We start from the raw sequence: 21,379 nt of genomic DNA on the forward strand, positions 1-21,379 counted from the left end.
AAACAGAGTTAAAGACATAAAACCCTGCATCAGCAGAAGCCAGTCCAAAGATCAAAGACCTTTTAATCGGATCACATAAATAAAGACACTACAGTGAATAATATTTCACATTCAACATGAATGCTGGCAAACCACGTCCTGCTTTGCATCTTGCACATCACAGAAGCTTATTCGGATCTTACTTGCTAGAACCAAGTTCAGCAGACCAGCAGTTACAAGGGACATAATTGCTTTCCTCAGCATGCAGCTTTCTCATATTCTCAGTGACGATCACCACACAAAATGAAATCTATTTACTTAGCTGTGGCAAGGTAATCTAACAAGCAACACTTCAATTTTGAAACTTACACTATTGTTTTCAAATCCTTCCAAGGTTTTGCCCCTTCCCATCTTTGTAATCTCCTCCAGTCCCACAACCTTCAAGAGATATAGCTGCCACACCATTAGTGGCCATGCTTTCAGCTGCACAGACCCAAAGCTCTGAAATGCACTTCAATCTCTCCACTTCTCAACCTCTTTTTCCTCCACCAAAACACACCTAAGACCTGGATCTGGATCATGATTTAGCCTAGCTCCCCGGATACCTCCCTAGTTGCTTTATAACAGTCCTGTGAAGTATATTGGGATATTTTACCTTAGTAAAGGCTCTACATTAGTAATAGGTTGGTGGTGTTGATCCTTTGTGTGTGAGTGATCAGTGTGTGAGTACTGAGTGACACCCACATGGATTTAAAGTTATTATTCAGCACAGGAAGTTACCTTAAACAAGTATTATTTTGCTTTAGAGAGACAATCTTTAAAGTTCTGTCATACACAAAGATGCACAAACACATACTCAGAGACACATATAGTACAAAAGGAGACCATTCAGCCCATTGAATTCTTAAAATAGTATCACTTCCGTGCAGTTTATATTTGATTCAAGTTGAGCATTTAGAGAAGATAAATAGTAATTATATTAAAGCTCAACACAAGCTTGATACGCAGCACCTCATCTTTCATTTCAGCACTTTAGAGCTTTACAAGCTCCACACTAAGTACGATATAATCAGGCCATAATCTCCCTCCCCCCCCACCACATTTGATTTCCTTGTTATTGGTTTATGTCTTACTCTATTTATTCTTGCTTTCTGAATGCAGCTGTTAACCTTTTTTGCCATTCACAATGCCTCTAGGCACATATTTTGTTTCTTCACTTGTTCTTATTTCTTATCAATTCCTATTTAATCTCTTCTGTCTTCCATCCTATCACAGACCTTCCTTTTGTTCCTTTTCCACCCTCTCCCTTTCACTTGATTAAAATCTGTTCTATTTCCAACTTGTTCTAGTTCTAATGCAAAGTCATCAAACTAACATCCCTCCACAGACGCTGCTAGACCTGCTGCATGTTTCTAGCACTGTTTTTGTTCGTACTAATGCAAACTAGCTGTTTGGACTGTGGCAATAACAGCAAATAGTCACAGACCACCAAAGCTTTATTAAGATTACAAGGATGTGTTCAGTATTTCCTGATGCTCTAGGCAAATGGTAGATGTTGCTATTCCAGGTTAGATGTGTTGTGTAATGTAGTGTTTAATGATGAACGTTGGAATAGGAACTGGAATTGGCTGCTGTTTATTGAAAATTATTGGTGAACAGCAATTATTTCACTCAAAGTATAAAAGTTAATATAGAATCTTCATCAATAAGTTTAAGAAAGTATCTTGATGGGTGTCTATTTAGTGATTAAAGGATGCTGATACTGGGGGAAGTGAACATTTTTGTCCTAAAGGCCTAAACTTTATATATATGCTGGAGATGAAGAACCATGCACAATACCAGTTCATGCAGTGTAACAATTCCAGTGGGCAGGAAACATTACCAGTTTCCCCATGATATTCCATTATCTGTTGCCAGAAGCCACGATTCCTTCCTGCAGGTTTGTACTTGGGAAATTCAGGCCTTTGTATTAGGATTGGATGAAAGAATATCTTTCACTTTATTGGTCAGTGTATTGAGTAGAGGAGTTGGGAGGCCATGGTGTGGCTGTACAGGACATTGCTTAGGCCGCTATTGGAATACTGTGTTCAGTTCTGGTCTCCCTGCTATAGAAAGGATGTTGTGAAACTTGAAAGGGTTTAGAAAAGATTTACAAGAATGTTGCTGAGGTTGGAAGGTTTGAACAAGCGGGAAAGGCTGAATGGGCTGGGGTTATTTTTCCTAGAGCGTCAGGGGCTGAGGCGTGACCTTATAGAGGTTTACAAAATCATGAGGGGCATGGATAGGGTAAATAGACAAGGTCTTTTGCCCAGGGTAGTGGAGTTCAAAACTAGAGGGCATAGGTTTAAGATGAGAGGCAAAAGATTTAAAAGGGAGCTAAGGAACAACTTTTTCCCGCAGAGGGTGGTGTGTGTATGGAATTAGCTGCCAAAGGAAGTGGTGGAGACTGGTACAATTACAACATTTAAAAGGCATCTGGATGAGTATATGAATAGGAGGGGTTTATGGATATGGGCCAAATGCTAACAAATGAGACTAGGTTAATTTAGGATATTTGGTTGGCATGAACAAGTTGGACTGAAGGGCTTTTTTCCATTCTGTGCACTCTATGACTCTATTAATCAGAGGTAGATTCAAATGTCCCAAAAATATGGTACTAATCCACAGCCCCATTCTGCCCCTGGCTCATGGATATTTAAATTGATCACAAATCAAGGTAAGTTATGTTAATTGTGAAATAAAAACAGAAAAGTGCTGGAGAAATTCAGCAGGTCTGTTAGGATCTGTGGAGAAACAGAGTTCATGCTTTGAATCCAAAATGATTTGTCTCTACTAGTTCTGAAGAACAGTCACACTGAACCCAAAACATTGACTGTTTCTTTCCCCACAGACGCTGCCAGATCTGCTGAGTTTCTCCAGCAATTCTTACTTTTTCTACAGATATCCTGCAATGCAATACTTTGCTTTTATTCTTATACTCGTAATGAATTGCTCCATTGTCAGTCTGTGTTTGCTTTTATCATCCTTCAACATTAATCTTATAGCTTTAAGGTGTTGATTTTGAATTTTTGCAGAGGTTACGGTTTTAAGACACCAAACCATGTGGAGTATTTTATCCATGGCAATTACTGTATTGATGCATGGCTCTTACAGCTATATTACAACAGCCTGTATTTAGATAGAGCCTTTAACAAAGTAAAATATCCAAATCAGTCAAATGCGAGATTGTCACAGTCAAGTCCAATGCTGCTTTCCATCCCTAGGCACACTACCAAGACAGGCTGCTGGATAGCAATCAATAGGAAAAACACTTGCAGATTTCTCTCCTCTCTCATTCAATTGGTATTGAAGTCAATTGTTGCCGTAAGATGACTGGCTGAGGATCCCTATGGATTACACTTAAGGCAACGTGTATGATACTCTGTGCCATTTTTGACAATTTACCTTCAAAAGAATATTGATACTGTTGAAAGTGCTCACAGCAGAAGAGCAAGGGAATTTCCAGGGATTCCAAATTCTGGAAACTGACAGAATTAAACTTATTCCTGCATTAGTAAAGTAAGTGAGGGATCATGGTGCATGTCTTTATAATATTGAAGGATAGGTAGTGTGGATACAAGCAGGTTGTTGAACTTAAATTGTGATAATGCAGCTGAGAAACATGAAGGTGAAATTGTTAAGCTCTGGAAAAGGCAAGAAATTTCTTGAAACCATGTCGGATAGACACCCATCAAAAACATATCACAGATTAATTCCTTGGAGATCCTTAAAGATAACAGTTTAAGGTATGATTGTTTCAAATAGTTGTTGTAAGGAGCAAGCTAATTAGGCCAAAATATATTGTTCCATAGTTTCTTAGTTTGCTTTTCTTATTGTGTTAATGATTTCAAATGTTGTTGCCCTAATGCAGTTCTGTCGCTAAGTGCAATCACAGCCTAATGAACTGTAAATGTGGGCATTGGTCACTTCAGCTCAGTGTCAACTAATGATCTGCATTTCTGGCTTGTTTAGTATGAAGCGTAGGAATCTCTTGCCAGAACTGGGTGGAAATTTTACAGCATTATGCTCATGGATAAAAGTGATGGCATTTAGACTCGAATGATGTTTTCTGACCTTTACATGAGCATGAATCTAAATTGGTCATCCAAAGTTGTTAGGCTCAATATTTTAAAAGACAGTTTAATATTTTTCCATTCAGTTGGTTTTTGGTATTCCTTGGTTTACTTGTTTCAGTTCAGTTGTTACAGTGTTTGCAGGTTCAATGTTAATGCTGACAAATAATTTGTTAGTGGGTAAGATATCTAAAAATAGGTTAAATGGAATCCCTCTATTTACAAACTAAGTAGATTATCAACAGAGCAATCCATCTACATATTAAAAATCCAACTCCTGTAATGCTCCAAATTACATCTGTGTGTACAGGTGATCTGATCTTAGCTGGGCTTGTCAGAGGACATTGAGGCTTGGATTCACTGAGATATATCTATGTTACAGTCTAAGCGGTGACCAAATTCCAGGTCTGCTTACCATGTCCACCTCAAATTAATTTTTTATGTCCCTGTTTGCTACAAGGGACATCAGTTAATCTGCAATCCATGTATGTATGGAACAGGTGAATGATGAATTGTTCGCAAGAGGTAACGTTTCCCAATCCCTGCAGACAACTGGCAATGGAATGAAGAATTTTTCAATTAGCAAGGTTACTCAAGGTCCAGGATGTTATTGATGGCACCCAAACGGCCCAATGTGCTTCAGATGCTCATTCATGACCACAAGGGATTACGTCTCTACTAATGTGCTACAATCTGCTCAGGATCAAAATGGTTTGCTACCTACACAGCAATCCTGAAGCCTTTACTTTAAGCTAATCAAGCACATCACCATTATTTGATCTAGAATGAATTGTGCAAAGTTGGCTCCTAAGAAGCTAATTGTACCATGTGTAGTTCCAGGTAATGTACCTCCATACAAATCATGCTTGGTTAGTAAATTGAACATATACCAAACCAAGTCATCATCAAACAAGCAATAGGTGTGTAAACACGTGGGCGTTCAGATGGCTACCTGTAATACAATCTTATCTCATCAAAATCTACAACACAACTTTGGCATTCAACAAGGTGTCAAACTGAAGTAGCCTGAGGAAGAAGACAATGCATAACAAGGAGATAACTTCGTGGAGGAGGAGTATGTTAAAGACACAGATGTTGAAGAAATTTTTTCAGTTGTTGGAGCTGTTTATCATGGTTTTCTTGAGGTATTCACATGCTACCTGTTGTTACGAAGTTGGGTAGAATTTTTATGGTGGAAGGCAGGAAGCTAAAATGTGTGGTTCCTTTAAGAGATTTGTGCTTCATCTGAACATAGAAATTTTTAAAATTTTTAAATTTTTAAAATTTCTGTCTGTGAGCAGCAGCTAAAATTGCCAGTACAAAGAGCCTCAAAAAGTGAAACAAGTGTATCAAAAAAATACCTTACAGGTGGCAGGCTAAACAGCAGTCTTGTCGAGCTGGAGGAACACAGCAGGCGAGGCAGTACAGAGGAGCAAGAAAGCTGACATTTCGGGTCGGTGCCCTTCTTCAGAAGCTCCACACTTTGTATTCTCTGACTCCAGCATCTCCAGTTCTTGCTATCTCAGTCTTGTTTTGATGTTGTGACGAGTTTGAATTCGATGAATTAATTTAGGCAAAGCACCTCGAAACAGCCACCTGAATTTAAATTTGATGGTGTTGACAACCTGAAACCAATCATACTTTAAGAATTTGATTATGTAATTAATGGTATGTAAGATGAGGGCATCATTTGGAAAATTGGAGAGAGCCAACTGCCATTTGAAAGAGAGACAACTGCTACCTGCCACAGTTAGCACCATTCAGTTCTCAGAGAAAGCCCATCTAATTAATCAAAGTACCATGGTATTTTAGCTCAAAATCCTTACAGGAGAAATTACAGCAGAATTAATGAAATTTGTGAAGAGTAGAGACAACAAAATATTCCAGTAGACACTCTGTGCGAACTTGGAGAGATTAAGCTATGATTTATTACTTCTTATTAATTGGGTTTATATTAGTGGGACTTGTCTTTATTTAAACCGCATTCCAGTAGAATTTAGATCAGGGAGTAGTTAGTAGTCTAAGGGGGAACTGTCGGTTTGGTAGTAATTTTGTTAATTTGTTCATTGTTGGGTTAAATAAATAAATTATTTCTTGTTACTTGTAGAGATCAGGGATTTTCTTTCTTTTAACCACTCTTTGAACAGGTTATGAGGGGAAAGGCGGGCTTTTCTAGGTGTTTTGGGGGTAATTATTAGGAGTGAACCTCTAATCCCATCATAGCAGATTGGGGCTTGTGTTTTAGTTTTAATTATTAGAGGTTCAGCCATTCCCTGTCGTAACACTGTCCAACTGCCCACTGCATGAAGATTCCTCCCTATTTGAACGTATCCTCAGGAATATGTCTTAACTTTGACCCGTTAATGTGCTGCCAAAGGAACAAATCCTGTTGCCTTTTTTTTACAGTAATCAACAATTTAACTCTCAGACACAATATAACTTCAGTGCAAATAGGCATTGTTTCCCTAACTCTGATCGACTAACATGAATAGTAAGTTGTCTAGGTGGCAGAGTGTGGTTGACGTGTTCCAAAGCCCAGTTGTGTGTCTCTTCTCCTTATCCTCCAGTGAGGGGCTGTACATCTTCATGGCATAGCCTTATCTTGCCTGTCCCTGCCCACTTTCTGTCCAATTACTGTTATTATTGAAGTGATAGAATAAGTCATCAAAAGTCCAAAAATGAAGGACTTGCATTTATGTCTTACCTTCCATGACCAGTGGCTGTCCCAAAGTGCTTTGCAACCAGCTAATTACCTTTTGAAGTGTAGTCAATGCTCTAATATAGGATACACAGTAACTAAATTATGCACAGCAAGCTCCCACCAACAGCAATGAGATAATGACCAGTTAATCTGTTTTTGTGATGCTGGTTGAGGGATAAATATGGGTCAGGATATCAAAAATAACATCCCTGTGTTTTTTCACATTAGTGCCTTGGGATCTTGTAAATCTACTTGAGAGGCCTAACAGGGCCTCGGTTTAATGTCTCAGCTGAAAGTGGTAATTCCCACAATGCAACATTGACTTTGATACTGTAAGATCATACTGGGACAGTAAGTTTTAAGAAAAAAAAGGTTAAAGGAGGTGAGAGGTGGAGAGATTTCTTGGGAGAAATTCAAGAATTTGGGTCTAGATAGCTTAAATCATAGCCATCAACAGTGAGTGGATTGAAATAAGAGATGCAGAAACAGCCCAGATTGGACAGTATCCTCTTACCACATCCTTAACAACACATTCTACCATTTTTCAAACTACTGATGTTGGGCTGACTGGTCTATGTTCCCTGTGTTCTTTTTCATTCTTTTATTCAACAGCAGATGATCTTAAGAACACTGGAAGATCAAAACCAATCCATTTGCTATCTCTTATGAAGTACGAGATTCTAGGTTATCAGATCCAGGGGATTTATTGGCTTTTAATTTTTTTTTGTCTCTTGCTAGTTTACTTTTTTATTCTGCTCTTTCCTTGTTTATCAACTTTTCAATAACTCTTTGCTGAATTTTAAAATCATCTTCATCATTAAGTTTTGGCACCATTATCAGCCTTACCCTTTAATGCTATCTTTAAGTTTTCAAGTTAGTCATAGTTGGACCATTGTTCCCAAGGCTTTTTATTCCTTAAGAAAATGTCTATTAGTTGTGAATGTATTAGACATCATATATGTTTTACATAAGGTTACAGTGGGATTCCAGCGTGGGATTCCTGCTAAAAGGCAAGTTCCCAAAGAGAGGCATTATTGATGCCATGAGTTTGGCCACAGAATGTAAATTAGGTTGACCCTGGAAATACAGACAGGGTCAGCACACAAATGGTCAGATGTGCGCTAATGACATCTACCAAAATGGAAGCCTCGTGGAAACTGGGGTTTAACTGAGAAGGGGAATTAAGAACAGGGTTCAAATTTCCATTACACTTACATTGCATGTTTGTCTGCTTTGATAATTTGTAAGTTAGCATAAGCATAGATTTTAATTACATAATCAAGTTTTAATACAATGGTTGGACTAATCCAGACAAATATAAATCTAAGAAAAGAAATTGCTTAGCACTTAAGCACCTTCCCATGAGGGGATCTGAATGAGGAAGTAATTGCAAATAATTCAGTTAAAATCATATTTAATTGTGTATTTGGGGAGAAGGTATAAAATGGTATTTGCAGTATTATTAATTATGCTGCATTCAGATGACAAGAAAGGCTGGATCAAAGAGGGAAGAGCAAGCAAACAGAAAAGTGATGAGTGACTATGAAGTGATGACAGTGAGTTCAGCTAGAAAATGGAGCAAGGAAACATAGCTGTACATCCTGAATACCAGCTAGTTCTGTAGTGACCAGATTAAGTTGCAGCGGGCATGAAACGTTCATCAGCATGGATCAAGCCGGATTATATTTGTGAAACTAAAGGTCACTTGCAGATTGGCAGGTGACCTCGAGTGAAAAGGTAAGGCCTGAGCTGGTTTTTCAACATTCCTGCTTATATTTTCTATCCTCCCCATGCCTGTACATGCAAAGTACAAAAAGGCAACACTGCATTCTCAGGAGATGAGATTAACTATATGAGTTAGGAAAATGAAATTTAATTGTTGGATGAGGAATGTGCATCAGAGCGACAGTAGGTAAAATTATGATATTACAAAAACAGATAAAAACCTGTAACTTTTTGATTTCAGGAACTGTCTCCCAATGAGAGTTGTACAGACTTTAATTTTGACTAAAATGCTAAACTGTTTCAGTTTATTACAGAAAGAATGTTTAAGACAAATATTTTGGAAGTAGCACTGTACACTGAAAGATATGAATGTGAAGGAGTCCAGTATTTGATAAATCATTCTGTTTGTTTCTTTTTTTTATCCTGCTTCTTTACTAATCCTTCCCCCACCCTGGTTTAGTAGGCGGTTTATGTGAATACATCACTGCCCAGTTGTTCAAGCAGTTGGACATTTTACTCCCAAGCAGAAAGTCAAGAGTTCAAATCACAGCCAGCCTGTCACTCACAGTTGCTCACCTCAGGAAGTCTTTGGTCCGTTTTCTGTCTGATGACCATATGCAGTTTCTCTGGGGTTTCTTTCCCTTCCCCAACAACTAACAATTGGGCTAGGTGGTGCACAAGATTGAACAAATGGACAGGTTGTGTATTGCCTGGTCTTATCTTTTCTCAGCCTACTTTTCACATGACTGTTGGAGATGCATAAAGAACAGGATTCAATTTACTGTAGAAAGGGAATGGCATTTCTAAATTTTATTGCAATAAGTTAATACTTCCTGCTAGCTGCCTACAGAATACTATGGGGGGGGGGGTGCATGGAAAATTTGTAGCTCTATCACATCTTACTTTCCAACTGAAACAGAATGGTAGCGAAACAACATGGTAAATATTTGGGACAGTAAATATACTGTCAGTTTGAAAAAAAAATGTTGATGAATTTTTTTCCCTTAGGAATGTCAGTAGATGATCATTGATGTAATATATCAGTGTATATCCAAAGGCAATTTATCCATTGTTTTCAATTAAATATCTTCAAATTTTAGCTTCTGTTTGTTCAATAGCAAATCAAAAATCCACTTGTCAGCTGGGACATGATACAGAGCAAGGGGATTTGTAATGTGGATCATAAACAAGGCAAAACAAAGCTATGAGTGCCAGTGTTCATTTTACTAACAATCCTGGTGAATGCATTCAAGTACTTTTGCATTTTTGCCACTTTCTAGTCAGTTAGCATATATCCTTACAACAGTCATTTAAGATTAACTTACTGTAATGCCAAAATTAATGGAACTATGGACGGTATGGATATTCATGAATGGTAAACTATCCTCTGCCACTAACTGTTATTAGAAAAGTATATATTGCTGTCAGTTGCAGTCTTTGAAGCTTAAACAAGTTCTTGTCACCAGCTACTGCTTTTCAGCACCAGTGTTTCTGGCTGCTAACTGGGGCTCCTCGTTGCCAAACATGGCTTCCCGTTAAAACTCTTCCTTCCAGCATTTATTTTAGTGATATCTCTTGTCATTGTTACTAAGGATATGATGTGTAGTATTGCTACTCGATCCTTTGTTTGTAAAGCAAACCTTACAATGTGCTTTACTTGCAAAATGTCATTGACCTTAAACATTTAAGTCAAATGTTTGCTTGCTTATGATTGTTATTAAATGACATGTTTGTTTTCATGATTTAAAAAGAAAATTGAAGCATTTTAATTTTGTGAATGAAATATTTAGACCTCTCATTCTGTTTATGGCTTATGTCTTGATAGATTGGCCTTCATATGGATTCACCTTTTAAGATGCCAACAAGAGTTCCAGTGCATTGTTTAAATTTCACTTTCTGGAGCCAATGTATTAGCTCCAACTTGTAAATTGATTCCATAGGATAAACCTTCCCCATATCAAACGTGGCTCTGTGGAGTTCAGATATGCAAAACAAATAATATAGTTACCATGAATTATATTTTCTACTGAAATATTTTTGGCTCGTGGACACGGTTTTTGTAATGGATTTATTCTAGTGTCTGATATAAATTAAAGCACAATTGCATTTATTAACATTTATTTGCAATGATAGTATTAGCATCATAGTAAATATGTGAGCATTACACATATTCTTCCTTCCCCAACCCACTTTCCCTTAATAATTCTAGATTATCCAGCTCTTTTATAATCAGATCTCAGAAATGTCTCCTTCATTCGACTTCATCTTTCATTCAATCCTTCCTTCCATTTGCTATATTGTGGTGCGAGTAACATTTTGTTTTGTTTTGGAATCTCTGATGACTGGCTGCTAAGTTAATAATTTTAAAACAATGGTGACACATGGTTTGATTGCAAAGTGCTTCTACATCTATAGGAGAAAATGATTAAGTTGATCCTGGTAAAACATTTTGGAGATCAAGTCAAAGGTTGACAATATTTTACAGAACAAATTTTGAACTTCTTAGTTTAATTTTCTGTGGCTGAGGGAGAGATACTGTTGCAAATGAATTCAAGACAGGCAAATGGTTAGATATATCATGTTCGCGGCTTAAATGTCGTGCGATGTAGTTATTTGTTGCAATCTGTTCTTTGTGGATTATTCGCTGAATACCACACTCCCCGGCAAACCTCAATTACTATAACAATAGAATTTGCTGGCTGTTGAGATGAGTATGAACAGCATTGTGATTCAACTTTAACCTGAGCCAAGATGGTTTTAAATGATCAAAACTCTTGCAGTAAAGGGTCTGGGTCAATGTTTAAGCGATACAATTTTGACAAAGCACTTTCTATTTGAATAATATTCTAAGATTGCTCGATGGCTACTTTTGATATTGTATCGGAGAAAGGGCTTAGCAGCCCTTATAATAGCAGCCCTTTCTCACTAGGCAGTAAGCACGTACTTTTGGTTTTTTTGTTAGGGTGATAAATGTGGTTGAGAATTGAGTAGGTGTTTAATATATTTTGCCTATTAACTGAACATGCGATTTCATCATTTATTTTCAACTTGATGTGGGATGGGTCACGGAATCCGCTTTCTTACAAATTAAAAAAAAAGTTTTGAGATCTAACTGGTGCTGAGCACTCATCTTTTGAGACGGGAAAGAGCGTCGGCCAGTACTGGCTCAGATATGTATTTCTATCGAAATACTATGTTTGGATTAATTGCGCAGGTAAACACACCATCCCCGGAGACTGGGCTGCTCGCTAGTTGGCCGATGTTCCAGAATATTAACTTTCGTCTACGATGCCACAGGCTACCCTTCACGCGTACGATGTCAGTAACTTTTGCATCTCTCCGCCTCAATAAAACAAAACAATGCGATCGTTTCTCGGAGGTACTGTAAATAGCTCGCATTGCCCTTCAGAGCCGAAACGTTACTTTCTATGGGGATGAGCACTGTTTGAGGCGGGGGGTGGAAACAAAGAATCGTGATTCTGCAAGGATGAACTGCAATGAGCATTCTAATTCTCAACCTTTTAAAATGCTCCAAATTGTAACTGCAGGGCAAGAAACCCCAACGTTGGAATTGAATTGAGTGGGGTTTTTTTTGCACGCTGTAACATACCTGCGGGGTTAGGCATCCCATACCTGTAATGTGATCGGTTTCCATTGTCTTCCTGCTTGTGTGTATATTCCTGTGTGTGTGTGTTTGTACATAATTGATGATTAAAACTGTCCTGATTACAAACATTATGTATGAATGGTTGGGATTGTTGATGTCGGCTGCTCTCCCCCCACGTGCTGGGCTGCCGGTCAGTTTCAGGGGTTCCGCACAGTGCCACTGGGCAGTAGGGGGCGCTCCAATGTCGCCTCCTTTGCCTATTATAAAGGGGAGCCATTCTACCAGCAACCGCACCGCCCCCCCCCACCCTTCTTCCACTACAACACAAGTGCAGACAAAACCCAGCTTTCAATCCAAGACTCTTATTTACAGTTGTCATGAAATCTTCGTGCAATTAATAGCGCATTAGCCCTGAACCACCCGCGGGCTATTTATAACCTTTTTTTCTGCAAAAAAAGGAAAAATATTAACGCAGGGTAGAAAATAACAACAATTTGTAAACGATAAATTATCAACATTTTTGCGCCTGTTAGTTCCGCTGATTTATCTGCCGTGCTTTGCGACTCCCGGAGCGATAGTGTATTTTTTTTACGAAATTGGTCAAATGTTGACAACCTTTAAGCCAACGTAACACCCAAGATTAGTGAGGAGAAACTAATGAGGGAAAAAAAAGGTCTTGAAATTCGCGCGTCGCGCCTGAGGCTTCTGATTAAATCTTAGCAGATTGAGAATAGCCAAGATTCCTTAGACAGAAGCTGCAGGCAGAACTTTATCTCAAGTTTTATATATGCTTGTTTTTCTTTAAAAAATAGACCTTTCCTATTATCTAAGCGATGCTGAATGCTCAACTTGGTCGTCTTTTGCAGAGATGTCGATGATTCAATCTCACGGTTTTGCCTTCAGCAAATGTGATTTACTAATTAGAATATTTACATCATTAAGTTCGAGGAGAGCGAGGCAAAATATTCGTCACTCATTCTTCTAGAGATAGGCACACTGAGGAGTGTGGAACCGTCTCTAATTCAAAAGGCAGTCGAGCAGAAAAGGCTATGAACATTATCCAGCTAGTTATTAATCAGCGCTTCTAATAGCTCGCCGCTTTCCTTGTTACAGCAGACTTTAATTTTTTTTTGCAATCGTCCATGTAATATTGATAGTAAGTATTCTGCAGATCAAGCGGCAGACTTTTTTGATTGGCCATGCGTATTTATAAATCAAATTGCTAATGGGAAAATGATGGGCGTTTTTAATTTTATTTGCATTTCTTTATAATAAAATCATTTCCAACAAGAAACAAAAACGCTGTATAAATAACGAGGGTGTTTATCGAGTTGAGCTAACTGGAGTGTTATAATGATATTCGTTTCTCTGTCTTTCTTGCCTGGGTGTCTTATCAACTCGGAGTCTCCACAGAACTGCAAATCTTACATGTAACGATAGAAAAATATTACAAATAATAAATAGATTGATGGCACTATTAACCCCTCCCCGTCCCTCGGCCTCAATCTTCAAAAGCAGATAGGAGTTGGCAGTTACCCACTGGGGATAATTATGTTAAAAAACAGTTCCCCAGCTTTCTGCGGGAATAATCTGAGGCCTCTTGTTTTTATATAAAGAAGTACATAAACATGCTTGTTCTAAATAAGAACTGAGATCCAGTAACCTGATTGGTGCGGCTAGAAAATTCCGATTTTTTTTCTGATGAAGCAATGATTGTTTACACTGAGGAAGACTGCTCACCCTCCTCAAATCTTCCGATTATGTGTCTCCTATCATTAACCTAACCTTTCAATTGTGATACAAACTCCGACATCCTGCTTCATATTGCATACATCTGTATTGCAAGGCGATGTCTAATGTCTTCATACATAGTCCGTTAGGTAAAAGTCACCCAAGCTCTCTCCAGTAGATACAGGAGATAAAGACGTGACTCTAATCAGATTCGCTCTTCGCAAACCCGAAATGAACGGTGTACGTGAGCTGTTTTCATGTACACTGAACTCAGTGGAATATGTTTAGTGTGTTGTACACAAAACCACAGCGTCTTGTAGAGAAGGATGAAACTTCCTTACCTATAGATAAAGATAAGCTGACGTCACCTGTGTTTACGCATTTTATAACAGTATAACATCCTTTATGTTCCAACTTGCACATTTCCCTTTTATTTTCCACGATATTGTGACTATGCGCTCGAATTTTCCGATATACAAAATTCCTATATAGACCCATCTACTGTTTGTTCAATGAGACGTTAAGGATCCAACTTAAAGGGAGGCTCATTTTGAAACCGATCCACAAAGTACAGGTTCAGCAAGAATTGAATTGGAAGGAAAGCTAAACATGTAACCTGCTATAACAGACTCCTGGCATTCCGGCAAATAATCAGAGCCTATTAACTCAGCCTGATTGCACAGAGTAAAAACCCATCAATCCACACGGTGCATCATCATTTACTATATCGGCAGTTTATATCAAGACTTTTAAAAGCACATCAACAGCGAAGCAGAAATTTGGATCTGACAAAATAAGATGAAGTAAACCTTTCCAATTCTCCCGTTGCCAATTTTTGATGTAACGGCTTCTGACTGAATTCAATTCAGTGTTAAACGTGACCGCACAACAGTTGCAAAACTTAACAAAGGGACTAAGGTAATCATTTTCCCCATATTACATCGATTTCACGGAAGAAAAACGACATTGAAAGGTAACGAGAAAGATATCTAGACGCTAAATTCAGCTAACGTGCGGTATGGGAGGGTTGCTTATAGCTTCCTAGAGCTTCTCTCACAGCCAAGAAGTATTTCAAAATATAATTGTTTGGGATCAAGATTCTAATTGGAACACATTTCGAACTGGAAGTTTTGTGATAACGCAAAACTACTGTAGTCAATCTTTCTCTTAACTGTCCTCAAAAGAGATTTCCGTTCGCTTTCAATTGATGAATATTTTATGGAAGATTATAAAGGCTGTACAATTTAAGCTGGAAAATAAACCTTCTAAAAATCAAAGAACGTACATAAACACTGACAAATGACGAAATCAGAAGTAACAGCTTTAGAAGAGAACCGAATGAATTGTAGATAATGGTGCGCACATACAGAGAGGAACTGAGACCTGTAGTCCGGCCATTTATTTGCATTGATTTACTTGGGCGATGAGCTAAAAGCCAAGATTCTTCAGAACGCGTTCACAGGTAATTTGTCATAACTTCCTTGAGAGGCAGTAACACAATCCGAATTGATTCATTTTCTCCTGTTCACATTGGTTATTTGAGGACATTTCAGGCTTCGGAATAGTAACCTTTTTGAATTTGGAGGCGAAAAAAAAATCTGACAGAGGCTAAAAGCAGACGTGAATCGAGTTTATAAAGACGGTTTTTTTTTGACTATCTTTTGAATGGGACCAAGAAGTTTTTTTTTTGTTTAGAAGCGTTTTCTAATTATCCCATGCCTGGCTCCCGTTTTCATTGATCATTCCATATGAGATAATGCAATTATAAACATCAATAGGAGCTTGCTGCGGGAATCATTATCTGGTGACAGTGATAAATGATCTCCAGAAATAGCGGCGTTTTCTCTGACCCACTCTGGGCTCTAGGGGTTGGGATACACGTAGTCTCCATAGTAACATGTTTACAACTAAAATGGTTGTTTTAAAAATTCCAAAATGGTAAATGTAGGGGAAAAAACAGACGATTCAAATGTACTGCCTTTTGCTCCGCTGGTAGGAACACATCCTTAAGTGTAAATAAGTTATTAGTGAAGACATAACCATTATTGCCTTATCATTCATTTCGGTAGTAATTTATTGGGGACGGGCTCCAGTAATCAAATCTGAAGAAATCTGATGACTTGCCCTGTTTTATTTTTAATTTACTTACGATATAAAAATATAGTTTTGCATTTGCAGTTGTCAATTATGTAAATAGAATTTTTTGTTGAACTTTGATTTTTTTAATAGATTTCCGCCTTAAGTTGCTTTAATGGGACTGTTTGTTTCATTTTAATCAATTTCTCCAAGAATACATTAGCCCGTAGCCAACTTTCCAGTTTGATACGGGTGTCCTAGGATCCTGGTTGATCTGCAGAAAGAGACCATTGCCGCCAGCACAAAAGGCTGGGTTTGTTAATCCCGTAGATTCTCTCTCCTATGCAAATATGAATTTCGCGTTCGCAGAGTCCACTCTGTAATCTCAATCTGTATTTTTTTAAAAAAAGTCGAAAAATAAGACTGTTAAAAACGCCATGTTTTCTCAAGTTATTTTAGTAGTAGTTCAAGAACCAGGTTTAGACAGCTGAAGGAGATACAATGGGAGGGTCCAAACTCTCCAGGCTTAATTCATCATTCTTTGTGATTTTACTCAAAAGCAAACGGGTCCCTTTCAGTTTTAGACTGTAGCCCAGTTGCTCATTTTGCGACCTACCCCCATTCACTAGAACTAGCAATCCTACGAAGGAGTATGACGAGAACCATTATCTGGCGAAATTGTTCTCAATCTGCTTCGTAAGAATGCATGGGCTTAAACAAAATATACATTGTTTTAATTTGTTAACGAATAGTCAACAGAATAAACCTGAGACCAATTGTTGTAATTAAACACCAAGAGCATTTGAAAGAGATCTCAGGCTTCAAGGCAACAAAACGCGGACGGCTTCCTCTTCCTCTTTTTTTGCTCAGTTTTCAGAAGTTTGCTTTTTTTGTGTGTGTGAACGTACTGGGGTCAGAGATGATCTAGCATTGCCACAAGCACCGTGTATATTTGAGGAGGAAGTCATACAGCAGTTGTTGCTGCACTGCACCCGGGCACAACACAGGAATAAAAAAAGTGATAAAGTTCAACATGCTAAATGCACAAAAAATGCGCGCTGGCTTTCTGAACGGGGAAAGACTAGATTTGCCTAGAAAATCCGAACCTGTTTTACCAGTCCGGAGTAGGAGGGCGGGGAGCTGGAATTCGCAATGCAAACGAGCGATTGAGTTAGGAAGACAGCAGCACAATAAACAGCGAATTTATAAAAGTTGGAAAACTAGAATCGAACTTTCACCAGCGAATTCCCGGTTGGAAAAGAAACTGCAACAGGCGACGGGTTTAAGTTAAGTTTCCAAAATGTGAAGAAGATGCAGCGAATGTGAATGAAATGAAAATGAATATGACTCACGGTCAGCATATACGAGCCTCCAAAAACAAAACACTTAATGATTAAACGCATCAGATTGTCCATTGGGTGTCTGCAGCTCGCAATACAAAATACAACATATTGAACCAGCCAAAAAATAAACTTTATCCATGACTGTCTGTACATAACACATTTTAATGGTATCAACCCAGGCTCTTTTTTAAATAAACTTTTATTAAGAAGCTCTGTAAACAAAAAAAAAAGAAACCTCCAGGGTTTTAAATACAATATAACTCACTTCAAATGCTGCCCGATCTGAATTTCCACATTTCTATAAATATGTCATCCCCAGTCCCGCCACCATCCTGGCTTTGCAAAAAGAACTCTGGAGTAATTCAGACTCTTTGATTTTGAGGATCAGAAATCCTGGTTGCAATCAGCTGACATTTTTACACGCTCGCTTTGGTGGGAATGTAGACAGGAGGTGTGGGGGAAAGGAGCTGTGTGAAGGTTGGCTTGCTTAAAATGAACTTTCAAGACTTAAGAACCAGTGAAAACACAATTCTGGGGGACTCTAGAGTTGTAAACATCGCGACACGAGGATATAGAAAGATGCTGTAAATTTGAATTTGGTGCCTAGTATCATTTTTCAACTTCGATTAAGTAATAGCTACTGATAAAAGTTCTTCACGCGAACAGCCGGATTTTGTACGCTCCGGGTGGTGCTTGTGTAGAAAACGCTGTACATGTTTCTTTTTAGAAGAGAAGTTACCCTGTCTCTTTTTTTTCTGAACGCTGGTAAAATATTCCACAAGTTTCCTTTCCATTGAGCTTAAAATTTCCAGTTGCTTTTCTGCTCAGAAAGAAAGATAAAAAAAATCTCCTGTTTTTGTGAAAATAATGGCCATTTAGGAAGCAGTGACAACCACATCTTTCCAATATCATTCAGAGGGTCTGGGATCAGATAGAAAACCTCACATCCATGTGAATCTTACAGGACTGAACTATCCAACAACAGAACTAAAAACTTTAGCTGCACACACTTCTGGAGGAGTCTGTTGTTAAGTCCCAAGAAAGTTGAAACCATTACAGGTGTTATCAAACAGAAAAAAATCTAAAAATGAAATATTTATTACGGCATTTTGTGACTGAACACCTTTTAAACATACGTCACAGTCCTCATACAAGTATTTATGTAATCTGACAAAGCTCGCAAGGAAAACAGCATTTTCTTCTAGTGACACGTGCTGATAAAAGTAAGGAATTCATTGACATACAATACCAATTCCACAGCAGATTTGATACTAGCAAAACATTCGTTATTTCTCATTGAGGTAAACACATAGATATCTAACATGTAACAATTAATATACTGAACTCTCTGTACCAAGTATGTTACAGTATTTTTTTTTAATCGTTGCTTGTTCCAAGCAGTTTGAGTTCATTTAAAAAGGTCTGTTTTGGTGCAAGACCAGCAAAAGGAAATTTCATTAAGAAAAGTCTGCCCAAGAGCATTCTTAGTTGTTTTTGTGACAACGTTTTCTCAATCCTGAGGCCCACAGCCATAGCAGGAAGCTGCTAATTTGTCTTCAGGTTTCCGTCAACAAGCTCTTTGAAGAAGAGTCAATCCAGAATATGATCAGACATAAGCCCTTCAGGTGGACCAAGTAGGCTTTGTTGTGACAGGCCGCATTTGTTCCAGAGAAAATCAGGTATGTTAGTGCATTCTCAAAACCTTTCGCCTATGGCTGCATCCAAGGAAGTCTCACAGATCTTCATATTAGCTTCTTCCTCTATGGCAAGGTGGCTGGATCTGGGCAATCTGGTCTGAAACGTGGCTCCATTTGCTGTACGAGGACAACCATTTTGGAAACAACACACATAGTGTGGAAAAAGGATAACTTTCTTTCTAAAAACTATTGGAAGCAACAGAAATAGAGTGATCAACAGAAATGTACAAGTTAACTTAGTTCCTATATTTATGCTACAGTAGTAATAAATCTTTCAGTCCTTTTCCAGAGGAACTTTACATTGGAGTTAATTTCACGTGAAGAAAGCTTTTGGCTTCACATTTGCCTGGCCTTGCCATTGGTCCTCTGCTGGCGTTGAGTGAAAACAAAATCACAGCTCATCTGGAATTCCATTAAGTGTCAACATCTGTTCAAAGTATAAAGTCTTACATTTTTGTTTCTCTCTCTTTTTTCCCTTATACTATTGGGCGTGAATGTCCATTACCTGTCCCCCTACACTGGGGTCTACAGGATTTAACATTGTGGGGCTTTGTGCTGACATTGGCATTCCAGGGTGAGGCGGGGGTCCTCCATGCATCATCATGGCCGGGTGATGTGGGTGACTTGGGAGATAGGAATGTATTGGGGGTCCGTGTCTTAACTGGGCAGGGTGTGGGGTCATCTGGGGAGGAGTGTAACTTGGCTGCGCCATACTCATACCCATAGGACCACCCTGAGATACATAGTCCCCTGGCATGCCTTGCAAACCTGAAAAGACGAGAACAAACAATTAAAATTTGTTAACATTTTTGACAAATGCATTCCTTAAGAGCTTATTCTTATGTCTTATTAGCAGCTTCCTTATATGGTCTGCACGTACATCTCTGTGCATATACAGTTACAATGTTATTGATGTATATGTGTTATTACACATTGCAGATATTTTATGATAATAAATCAAATGCACTAGTCACAATGATTAATTCAATAACCATGCATTCAATCTTACTCATAGGTCACAGGAGATACATCGGTTCATGAAAGAAAAAAGATCAAGTTACAGGCAAAAAGAATACAGGGACCGATAGAATAAAAAACTAAAGATTAAGCAGAACCAGAGAAGATATTGCTCAAAGAAATATGGCAAGGAACCAAGAAGATATCTACATGCAAGAAATCTGATGCAATGAGAGCTCCCTTTCACACACGTAGTATTTCCAAATAAAGAAATCCTTTTCAGGAAAATGAGGGAAGTGCTTCTCATCCTATTTTAGGAATGTTTTTACCAGTAGAGTGGGCCCTTGTATTTTCCTCTCCATGATATATAACTGAAATTGGAAACAGAAAAAGGGAAGAAAGGAGCCAATACCTGTTGCTGAGAGTGTGGGATATGGGCATTTATGAGGAAATATCTGCCAGAAAATATTATTTAAATCATTGATTTCATCTATCTAACTTGAGCTAATTTTAATGCAAAATAACTATCGACATAGTTTATCCTGTGGAGCTAAAGTAGAGGAAATTAACTTTACCGTCCTCTAGCACCTACCAAGAGGATTTAGAATAGGTTTTAATGACACTATAAGACATTAATCTAAAAACCTATAAGCTGTTTTCATTGTTTTAAGTAGATTTGTAGTACATTAGTAGCCACAGTGGTAAAACCATACTGAGACAATAATACTGTCTGCACTCTGTAATAATTCCGACTCAGCTCTGTTTATTCTAGCACAGCGGCGTGCTCACTGGATGATGATAATTAAGTACCAAATATACCATATTGTGTGGCTCCATAATCAAATAAAAGGAGGATAATATTATCTGTATTAAGCCATTAATGTAATTGGTTATGAAGCATAAAATATGTTATGTAATTAAATAGGCCAGAAATTATATGGCCTATATTAAGAATTATCCAAGCTGAGAAAATGTTGTCTCAATGACTGTTTTAGGGAACACTGCTTTTAAAATTTTTCTAACTGCATCAGTAAAGAAAGGAAGGCACGAAATTGACTCCATCACTAATGTACTATGGTAACCTCCTCAAAGATCTCACAAGAAACTATAACCATTATTTTAAATAATCTGAAACAATCCAGTGCTGTTCAGCGACTGCACAGAAATTCATTTTTTGCGGGTAGGACATACAACTTTGAATACAAAGGATTGAAGATGATTTAATAATGAAATAGTCTGCCATTCTTTTTCAAATGTAAGCATTAAGCTCAATGGTAGCAAAGAGTTTCAGTTATTAAATAAAACCTCATGCTCTGATGCCTTGGTGATGTATTGCTGTTTGCTGTATCTGAATTCCTCAAACATCGCATACATTGGACACACTCCAACTGATGGATTATTTAGAATGCAGCCAATCAGCTTCACTGCAGATGCCATTCCTTCACTTGCAA

The 21,379-nt window shown here is 38.1% G+C and overlaps 1 protein-coding gene across 1 annotated transcript in view; it reads right to left on the minus strand.

Annotated features, from left to right (window-relative positions):
* Window positions 1-17,455: 17,455 nt before the first annotated feature.
* Window positions 17,456-21,379, minus strand: part of LOC109921702 (homeobox protein Meis2-like) — an 81,530-nt gene continuing 77,606 nt past the window's right edge. Inside the window, exon 7 of the mRNA XM_048600435.1 lies at window positions 17,456-19,739. Within this exon, the coding sequence (XP_048456392.1) occupies window positions 19,453-19,739 (287 nt within the window). The 3' untranslated portion in view covers window positions 17,456-19,452. The remainder of the gene's footprint in view (window positions 19,740-21,379) is intronic.

The sequence above is a fragment of the Rhincodon typus genome, chromosome 8 (genome assembly GCF_021869965.1).
Source record: "Rhincodon typus isolate 14 chromosome 8, sRhiTyp1.1, whole genome shotgun sequence".
NCBI lineage: Eukaryota > Metazoa > Chordata > Chondrichthyes > Orectolobiformes > Rhincodontidae > Rhincodon > Rhincodon typus.